Raw genomic sequence first — 11261 nt, forward strand, 5'->3', positions numbered from 1 at the left:
ATTGAAATAACAAGTTTTCTAACATCAATCCAGTAAATAAGACAACTTGTCATGCATAACTAACACAAAGAAGGGGTAGGTGGTATACTACAGATTATGATCTCCAACTGTAAGAATGAAAAAAAAAAGTTTTAACACAGCACCAACCAGCATCTCCGGCCCTTTATGATGGACTATCAGGCTTTTAATCGGATAACGAAAGAACCAGCATGAAGAGAAAGCATACAAGTTTAGAAACTTACAGAAATGTCAAGTGTGACAATGTTTTGCCTCAGAATAAGTAATACAGATAAACTTCCCCCAAAGAAACACGAAAGAAAGAAGATAAGAACACAGAGGGCAACATGGATTGCACATCAGATAGACCAACACAACGACTGGAGGATTATAGAGGCTCGAGAAAGGCCTGGCAAAGTGCATCACAGGGTGAGGGCTGACAATGTGCATCATGTCAAGGAAGTGTGAAACACTAAACCTTCAGGAGTTTTTTGAAATAAGAGCAAATGTTTTTGATAAGTAAAGGTAATGAATGGCACAACTTCATCATTTAAGCATGAGCATTCATGTAACAATTAACTTCGCCCTCTATATACAGCTAAAACTATTATATGTAATTAAGGTAATAGGCTCACATGCTGGGAGGTAGGATATATCTGCAGAAACTGCACATTCTATTCCCAAGTTTGAAAGTGCTCCTCTTATAACTCCACAAGGAAAGTATAGGTGCATTCCAGTAGCCTGAGCTAATTTGTTTTCTGCCATTGCTGAAGGATCTTGAATATTGCCAGATGCTTGAACTAATGGGTCAATAGAAATATGTGCTAGCCATCGAAATCGATTATCTTGCAATACAAAAGTACCCTGAGAGGAAAATTAAGTTTATGTCATCAATTTTGGCATAAGAGTTGTGAAGCTGTGTCCCAAATTCTGGTACTTACTCTATGATTTGTCTTCAAGTTATCTATCTGTTTCTTGAAGAGTTCGGACCAAAAAGTCCTTACAGATAAATTTGATGGCCTCCAGGTTATTGGTGAACCTTGGTCGATCCATTGTGTACCTAAGTGGGAAATTGAAAGGCTGAGGATGAAAAATATGTAAATCAAAACATTCTGTATTTGGATAAGAAAGTTCTCTCTCAAAAAGGACTTTGTTGTGCTGAATCCAAAAGAAAGAAAAACCATAACGCGGAAATGACTAGTCGAAAAATGCGAACTGAGATAAGATAAATAATGATCTTAACTCAGCGTGTGAAGTGGAAAAATTATCATACACTAGTATTGTTTTCTTCAACTTCAAGTAGTAGGATATATGACACATAAGAAAACTGATATGCTGCAGAAAATAGGCTAATTTGAGTCATCCCCCCTAAATCTGTTAAACTTCCAACATTTTCTATCAAGTATCAATATATAATGCATTTATTAAAGTTAAATATCTATCCTATTGCATTGTTCAGATGATGCAGAATAGTTGTATGTCTCAAAAACAATTTGCTCCACCCTATGCATCTTTTGGTTTATAACCAATTAGCCATGAAATCAGAACCCCACTTCAGTCTGTCAATTACACATCCTTCCCTTTTAGAAATCCGTGTTTGGTATTCATCTTGTATCAGACAATGACATTCAAACATAATTAGTAATTATGCATTACTATATGAGATATATTTCCGTTGGCCACTAACTAACATCAAAGTACAAGGACAATATGTCATACATGAAGTTAAGATGGTACTCAAGTCTTAGAACTAATCTGGACCATATTGTCACAACAAAACCTCATTCAACAAGCAATGTGTCCAGAATTCCCAGGTGGCTGAGAGCAAGCCACATGATACATGTTTTGATACGGGTAACAGTTGGAGAGTTTACAGGCGCGGGGAAAGGGGTTGTTTGGCCGGCAGAGAGAAATGAGGAGGCGGCTGGAGAAGATTAAGGAAGAAAGCTTAAGTAGTTTGTTAGTTCCTATTTTCATGTATTTCGTTATTCAGCTGACTTGGGAGTCTATAAATACATGTAAACCTAGAAAGATGAGAATCATCCTTAGGCGATCATTTTTGTGGACGACGCAGTTGTAGGCCTCTTTATGAGGAGTGTTCCTTCATTCGAATTCCTTCAATAAAATTATCAGTTCCCTTTTCCACAAAATTGTAGCCTTTACTCTTTAACATGTTTAGTCTCATAGAATATTCACTCTCTATTTATAGGTGACCATATGCAAAATAAAAAGAGTCAGCTGCAAAGATTGGCTACAGATATATGAGCTCTGAATTTGAAACTTAAGCCAGGGCCGATGCCATGATGTAGGAATATATTCCACATTTCCATTATATGCATGGTCATGCCCTGTATAGGTAGGATCTTTATCTAACAATTGCAGAAATACAAGTGTCAAATTTACCAAGAGTCAAAGACGTCTTTTTTAATCTGGGTTACCTGAACTACTCTGTAGAAAACTTGATTAGATCCCATACGATACCGAACTATTTCAAATTAAACAATTATCTAAGCAGATTTTACATAAATGACCACATTGAAATCATACATTAGGGTCATGTATTACTAGGGAGCTAAGGAAGGCATTATCAAGAGGACTAATGCTGCATATGAATTAAACTAGTATCACTGAAGGATGTTAGGCGCCCGTATTAAAGTTGTGATCCAATATTGCTTCAAGCAAATGGACTTATTGAAACGATCACCTCACTCTCTAACCAACAGGGAAAATCGGGTTTCTAGGGCACTTTGCCTTTAAAATTACAAAAATCTACCCATTTTATTATCTATTCTATATATGGGAAAAACGCCAACCGCATTGGCGTTTCAATAAGTAAAGACGCCAACAACATTGACGTTTTATAATTTCGTTGTATTTTAGCTGTATTTTCTCCAAATACAGCTACGTTAGAAAACGCCAACTCAATTGGCGTGTTATATGAAAAAACGCCAACTGTGTTAGCGTGTTCAATTTTAAAGACGCCAATGTAGTTGGCGTGTTCAACTAAAAGACGCCAATGAGATCGGCGTTTTTATCATAAAACACGCCACCCTGGTCGGCGTGTTTCTGTTGAACCATATACCAATCAGATCTCCCCCAACATCGCGAACCCTAAACACTTTCCCTCCCCAAAACGCGAAAACCCTTCCCAAGGCGGAAAAACCTTAAGGAAACCCTTGCTCGGGTCGACCCGGTGGTGGATTTGAGCGTGGAGATTTCGATTTTTGCTCATTCTTCCAAACATTAGTCCTTCTAATCGGTTAGTATATCAAATTTTAGACTCATGGATTTGATGGATTGTTGTGATAATATATATTTTAGTGTAATTAATATAATATTTTGACCAATTGTTATGGGCACACTAATATTTTGATGGATTATTATGATAATATATATTTTAATAGAAATATTTTGACCAATTGTTATGCTATTATATGTTGTAGTATATCTAATTTTGTTACCAATATTTAATGGATTGTTATGATAATATATATTGTAGTGTATTTAATAGAAATATTTTGTCAATTTTTTGGTTGACTCTACATAATGATGAATGTAAAAATAATACATATTTATTTGTGTTTTACATTATTGCAGATAGTATGACGTGGTGTGTGAATTTATATATTCTTCGGTTGCAACAGGCTCATCACTGTACTCCAGATCAGTCCACACCAAAAAGTGCCTATTGTCCCACTCCTGTATATAATTGGCGTGCCATTCAACCCAATTCCGACCAGATTTTCCACGGCGATCCTGTTTCGCAAAATCAGTACCGTGGAACCGGGGGAGTTGCGGGATATACGGTTGGACAATCCTAAATTGGCGCAACACTCGGTGTGGCAGGTGTGGCTCAGCCAGATTCCAGCAAAAAGCGTTGTTATCGACATCCATATAGGACGACCAGCATCACAACTTTCCGGCAACTCCCATTGGAGATAAGGCCTCCAAATAAACTACATGTGACACAAATTTATTCAAATTAATTTCAATAAAAAACAATAAACAAAAAACATTTTATAAGTATATGAAGTACCTGGTTGGCATGTATCATGGAGAACTGATCTCGGAAATTTTCAATACAATGTCCGGGTGCTTTTACATATGACGCCGGATCATTCCATCTAAAAAATTTAAATTATGAGCGAATAACACGAAGATTGATGCACATTAAGCTTAAAAAATGAATTAGTGAACAACTTACGCGCTTGCACATGGTAGATAGTCTGTATGCACGGGATCTAGCATCCTCGGTCTAATATATGGGATTCTCTCCCAAGCCCACAACTGTAACAGAGTTAAGGCTCCCCCGACATCCGTCCTCTTAGCAACGACAGCTTCACACAAATTGTAGTACAAGCAAGCAAGCGTCGCACCACTCTAGCTATAGGTAGAACACCGTTCTATATCCATGAAAAATTGCAGGTAGAAGAACGGAATTTTATTTCCGGTGGCGTTCGGGATCATCAGACCACCAAGTAATAGCAGACAATAGATACGAGCCCGCTGAGCATATATGTTGTGATCGTGCTCATCATTCAGCTCAATCCTCAATTGACGCGATAAGCTTGTCTGCTTAAAAGCCATTTCCTTCAACTCGGATGCGTCCGGTATGAATCCTAGAAAATCCATATATCTGTCCTTCCAATATCTCGCTTCCGTCGGGGGGATGTAACCCGTCACAACCTCTCTATCAACTTTCAGGCCCCATAAGACCTCCACGTCTTCTAATGTCACAGTCGCTTCACTGACTGGGAAGTGAAACGTGTGAGTCTCTGGCCTCCAACGTTCAATCAAAGCGGTGATAAGATGGTGGTCAATGTCCTTTGGTTGACCACACCTCAATATACCGCCGAACCACATCTGGTCCACTATTGCCAAAACACGGTGATGTATGGGAATATTCCAAATTATTCCTTCATATCGTCGGCAGCGTACATCTTCGGAAGGAACTCCTACCCATATGTTATTAGAGACGTGTTGTCTCTGAAAATACAATACAGAAGGATCCGCAGGACCACATGCAAGCCGACGACCAGAAGTTGAAGATGATGCCATAATTTACCTACACAAAATTCATAATCCAAATTAAACAATTACCAAACATAAATCATTTCTATAATTAGATACAATTTAATCCAATTTCACAAAATGGAACACCAAAATCAAATAATTCACAATACACAAATTCACCTACACAACATTGCACATCCAAAATCATAACACAATTCACCTACACAAAATTAAAAATTTCAATTAACAATTTGTCCAACCTAACAATTTCAATTTGCCCAATTTCAAATTGCCCAACCTAACAATATAAACAAAATTAACAATTCAAACTAAACAATATACATCAACCAAAACCCACATAAACCAAATCAATTTGCCCAATTTTTTAGCTATAACAACCCTAGGGTTTAGGTTTATAATCAAATTTATATACAAATTCACTTAAACCCAAACAATCCAACATAATAATCAACAATAACGTCATTTAAACATTCCAAAATGCATAATATTTCAACTCAATTCACAACCCATTACAAACCCTAGCTAACTATCCAACAATTACTCTAATAATGTAAAAGATAAGCATACTAACAGAAGAAAATATATGAATTTGGGGAAGAATAGCACCGATTGATGAATGGAGGGCGAATTCGCGGAGATTGGCGCTGCTTGGAGAAAATCGTGAAGTGTGTGTGCTGTGATGTTTTCGCGATTTGGGAGAGGAGGCTGGTATATCAGCCTGTTAAAACACGCCACTCAGGTTGGCGTTTTTCCTTAAACACGCTACTGTTGTTCGCGTCTTTCCTGTAAAAACACGCCACTCATGTTGGCGTTTTTCCTTCAACACACGCTACTTATGTTGGCGTCTTTCCTTAAACACGCCAACTCCAAAGGCGTTTTCTAGTAATACACGCCATCCAAGTTGGCGTGTTTCAACGTAATTGTAATTGGAGAGAATACGCCCAAAATACGACACAAATATAAAACGCCACCTATGTTGGCGTTTTTACGTGAAGACACGCCAATACGGGTGGCGTTTTTACTTAAAAACACGCCAACTTCATTGGCGTTTTTCCCATATATGGAATAGATAATAAAATGAGTACATTTTTGTAATTTTAAAGGTAAAGTGCCCTAGAAACCCGATTTTCCCCATACCAACACTTCCGGTATACGAAATAAGCTCAACGAAAACGATAATAAACTTGATTAGCTTAAGATCATTCTCATGATTTAAGTATCCAAGAGTCGAAATCGACACCCAGGTTGCACAAACCCCTCAAAATAGGATGATTTCCATCAAAATTCTGAAAATCTCACGATCCTTGAAAATTCCCTACTTTGGACATCAATTCATCACATTTCTGGAATCTAACAACCTCGAAGAATATCAACTGACCTTTCACTTAATTGGTGACCGACCTGAAAGTCAATGGCTTCGATCCTCCGCGCTGCGAGTTCGGGCTTGTTGGCGTAGAAGCCTGAGCAATACGACAGCACTATCTCCGCCAACAAACTCTCCACACAGCTTTCCGATACTTCTCTCACCATGTTCGCTACTTTTCTCTCCTTTGAGTCTGTGTGTGTTGATAGATCGAAATCAATCGAGCTTAGATTTCGATTTTCAAATGTGATCTGATTTTGGAGCAATATTTTTCCAACTCCAATAGTATTTCTTAATATTAATATATCGAAATATATCAATGATGCTAATAAATTTTACTAACAATATTGTTAGGCCATCTGCATGTAATTGGTTAGGCAATTATCGATAACTCAATTAAATACTATCAAATTAAAGGTAAATCTTAGAAGTTATAGAGAACTTTTATAGTTTATGTAATGCTTTGGAAACAATTTTGAGCACTGTAAATTGTATGTTAACACTAACGATATAATCAATCATATTACTAGTTTACAATGTAAAATATATCAATTTCCAGGAAAGAGTGACTATTTTTCAAAAGTGTATGAATAGTGATACAACATATTATCAAATTTATTGGTTTGAACATATACAATTATGATGTCTATACATACCACGTAAAAATTTACCATTAATAGTATAGTACATATTTTTTTGAAAAACAATTTAAATCAAAAGAGTTTTGTGTACTAAAAGTTTTGAGATGTTTTTAGAAGAGATCAAGTGATTAGCTTTAACGTGGAAATTGATATCAACGACAATAAATTTGGACCAAGTTATATTCACTTTTTAATTCGGTTCAAGTAAGCTATCTGACTAATTGACCGCCACATTGGTTCGATTTCAGTTTCATGGTCGAGACAAATCCTTAATTGGTCAATCGATATTTTCAATTCAATTAAACCAAGATAGTATAACTAAATAAGCACCCCATATCCATAACACGAGCATTGGACAAGATTAAGCGGAACGAGGTGTTGGGGGATGATCATACATGTATGTACAAAACAAAATAAGGATGATAACACATGCATCAAGACAATGTACTTATTCATTTTTAAAGTGTATAATAATTATAGGCAAATTAACAACTAAACTAACTTACTTAGGTGTGTTTTGGTACAGAGTTTGAGAATGCACATGAATCGTGATCGTGAATGATGGGAGAAAACGGAAATCAAGAATGAATTGGGAAGAACTTAGAATTTATAGCTTCTTTCTCCTTTGCTCGCAGCCATTCTCTTTTAATCATACTATCCTACAAAGCCCAAAAATGGGGAAAGGGTATTAAAGTAAAGAATGTGATATCTGACTCAGAAGTTAGTCGAACCTTTTTTGGGAGATAGCATATCACAAAAAATATGCATTTTCTGATGAGGCCATACAAATAAATATAGTGGCTACCAAACATATGTTAAGCCAAAGCCAAGCCATGATAAATCTACTATCTTGGCCTTATCCTATCTACCAATCAAGCACTTAGTTGAGTTGTATTCATCTACATAAGAAAGTTCTTCAGAGTAAGTTCTCTGATGCGACGCCTGCTTCTTCTTTCCTTTTGGGCTCCCTCGTTTTTCATTACTTTCCCCTCTTAATAGTTCAATCACCTATCAATAATTTGATTAAATAGTGATGTAATATAAAATGAAATGGTTGTATATATGCAATAATGTACCTGGTGCATTTGAGGCCTAAGAACTGGACTTTGCTGAATGCACAAATTGGCAGTGGAAATTACCCAATCCATTTGCTCTGCAACATACTCATTTTCCAAACTTGGGTCAACTAGCTCCTCAACTGCATTCTTATCCAGCAATGGTTTTGCCTACACATCACATTTACCATTTTGCAATTACAATCACACTTTTTTTCTTTTTTTTGTGAAACCAAAAATGATATAAGGTACCCAAAGCACAAGGCTGTTCTTGGACTCATCCAGTGCTTGACGCCCGGTTATGAGCTCTAAGAGTAGAACACCAAATGAAAATATATCGATTTTCTCATCAACGATTCCATGCATAAAATACTCGGGAGCCAAGTATCTGCCAATTATTTCAATCATAAAATACCTAGCTAGGAAATAGTATGTAAGTTTGATACTTTATAATTATGAAATACGTACACACCCAAATGTGCCTTCAAACTTGGTGGCATTGTGATGGGACCAATGTTTGGGTAACCATTTTGAGAGCCCAAAATCACAAATCTATTTCATCACAATGTAGCCAATTAGTTCATCAATGTACAACATACATACTAAAGCAACGTCGAATTATTTACCCGAGGTTCAAAATCTTCAGATAGAAGGACGTTATCGGCTTTAATATCTCTGTGAATAATTCTTCGCTCGCAACATTCATGTAGATAATGTAGGCCTTCTGCTACCCCTAGCATTATCTTATACCTCTTGCTCCACTCCACTTTTGTATCCGAATCTACAATAATAATTTGTTAGTATCATTTAAATGTGAAAGTATAGTTTTAATAGTACTATTGAATTGATGGAAAGGGTATTACTATGAAGCATTGCACCCAAACTGCCTAATGGTGATAATTGGAGAACAAGAAATGCTCCTCCATCAACTCCATATCCAATCATTCTTGCAGTGTTTGGATGATTAAGATGTGCAATGATTCCAATCTCTGATAAGAAATTGAACACATCCTCTTCTGGCACTCCCTTGTTCAGCCTCTTGATTGCTACACATTCCTCATTTGCCAAACACCCTTTGTATACTTCAGAATAGCCTCCTTTCCCAATCAAGTTCTCTAATAAACACTTTTCATTAATACAATACTCATATAGTTGAGTAGCAATATATGAGAACTCTACTGATATTAATGAAACTCTACTGATATTAATGAATCAACAAACTGATATTGTTAGCGTACCCGGGCTAAAGTTGTTGGTTGCAGTTTTGAGTTGTGGATATGTGAAAGTTTTCCAAGTATATTTGAAGGGGCTGCTATCAATGTCAAAACTATTTTGCCTAAAATTTCTGCTTATTCTTCTTGAGACAACTTTAGGCACTGGTATTCTCTTGATGGGGCTCTTCTTCCAAAGCTTCACGAATCTTCTCCACCCCCACGAGGTCTTGCTACCGCATTTCTTTGACGGGGGTTTTTCCTCGTATTTCACCACGTTCGTTTCTGCCTCTGCCTCTGCCTCTGCCTCTGTCTCCGTCTCATATTTCACGGCTTCCTTGCTCGTGTCTTTTTGCTCTGTCTCATAAGCTCTCAAGTCTACAGAAAAATGAAATAAATTAGTTCAAATGATAATATGAATAGGGAAAAAATAACATTTTAGATGGTAACGTTACCTTGAGCAGAAGTAGAGCAAGGGAATGAAAATGAAAACTTTTGGTACGTTGGTGTTCCTATAGAAGGGTTTTTTGCATGTTTCCTGCATCTCAAAAAAATTATAATAATTAAAGCCTACCAATATCGAAAATACTTTGTTTTACAACAAAACCAAATCGTAAAATTAAGAAATATTAACCAACATCTCTAAGAATAATATTAGGAAAAAAATTTACATTCAAAGGAAAAAGGGCATAATTAATTCATTAATGTTAGAGCTTACCGGCGGATAGGAACAATTTCTTGAGTGTTTTGATCGGCCATGAAAACCAATTGTTAATATACAGGGAATATTTTTGTTTTTGGAAGCATTAAGTATACAAGAAAAATTTGCTGCCAAAAACAAATGATCCGCAATCATCATCTTTTTGCTTTTTATATCGTCATAAATAAATCTTTTTGCAGGGATATAAATCAGAATCACAGAAAAAAACTGTTTTTTTTAATAATATGTTTACTAAAATAGGTTTCAAAAGTGATTTGTCTAAGTATTTAGGAAAAAATAAGAAAAATAAAAACCAAAGAACATTTTCATCTACATAAGGAGATCTCCTATTTTTTTTTCTCTTCTCCATCAATGATAGAGGAATAGGATAATAATGCAAGATTACGTTGCGAGTAATTTTCACTTATAAATTTCCATGTATGAAAAAAAAATTGATGATTTTTCAAACACCGAAACGCATAATGATATGACTAAGTATAATTGGCAACGAAAATTTTAAAGCCACTTAAACTGACCTAAATAGCAATGACTTATTTATTTGTGACCAAAATTAATTAATGACTCCACCCAACATCCATTATTCTGCTCCTGTGAAAATAGTGTCCTGGTATTTTTCCTTGAAAGAAAATTATTCTATTCGATTTCCGCAATATTTAAAGATATGATTTCTGAATAACGAGATCACCAATTCCACCATGTTTTAGGACGATTGATTTGATTTAGGAGAATGGCAAATTATGGTTGTAACTGGAAACTTATAAATTGCCTATGCTCTTTGTCTCTCTTTCAAAATACCTTGTCTACGTAATTATTTTTTATACTAATTCCTAACAGGGTAAATTTTCATGATGTAATTTTTTAGTATTTTTTTATGTTTTGACATTTTTCCATTTAATATTTAATAGTATAATGAAATACCGACCCAAACTAAAAGTAAAAGTACTGCTAGTATTACTTTTCAAATTGACCACTGACACTAACATCCATAATTATATCGTAGTCATAGCATTCAAATAATTGTTTTTAGGCTAGTCCATATGTGGTCAATATAATTTTCAAACTCGGGTGATCTTTTTTCATGTACTCCTACATAGTTTATTAAACTAATTAGTTACTTATTCTTCTATTGGTTAAATGTCGCCGTAACGACCCTTTTAGAATCTTAGATCCCAAATACCCTATAAAAACATGTTAATAAAAAGTATTTTATGCTTTAGAAAACCGTACATAACAATAGAT

The 11261-nt window shown here is 35.7% G+C and overlaps 1 protein-coding gene and 1 pseudogene across 1 annotated transcript; both read right to left on the reverse strand.

The window, feature by feature from the left end:
• Positions 1-176: 176 nt before the first annotated feature.
• LOC121800472 lies at positions 177-6561 on the reverse strand (annotated as a pseudogene).
• Positions 6562-7756: 1195 nt separating this feature from the next.
• Positions 7757-10127, reverse strand: LOC121800036 (receptor-like cytosolic serine/threonine-protein kinase RBK2). Its single transcript, XM_042199584.1, has 9 exons — positions 10020-10127; positions 9757-9839; positions 9329-9679; positions 8954-9205; positions 8717-8871; positions 8563-8642; positions 8343-8478; positions 8112-8261; positions 7757-8043 (listed from the first exon to the last, which is right to left on the reverse strand). Exons 1-9 carry the CDS (start codon positions 10058-10060, stop codon positions 7897-7899), a joined length of 1395 nt encoding a protein of 464 aa, XP_042055518.1. The 5' UTR covers positions 10061-10127; the 3' UTR covers positions 7757-7896.
• Between the last annotated feature and the right edge of the window lie 1134 nt (positions 10128-11261).

This window comes from Salvia splendens, chromosome 4, assembly GCF_004379255.2.
Source record: "Salvia splendens isolate huo1 chromosome 4, SspV2, whole genome shotgun sequence".
In the NCBI taxonomy this organism is placed as follows: domain Eukaryota; kingdom Viridiplantae; phylum Streptophyta; class Magnoliopsida; order Lamiales; family Lamiaceae; genus Salvia; species Salvia splendens.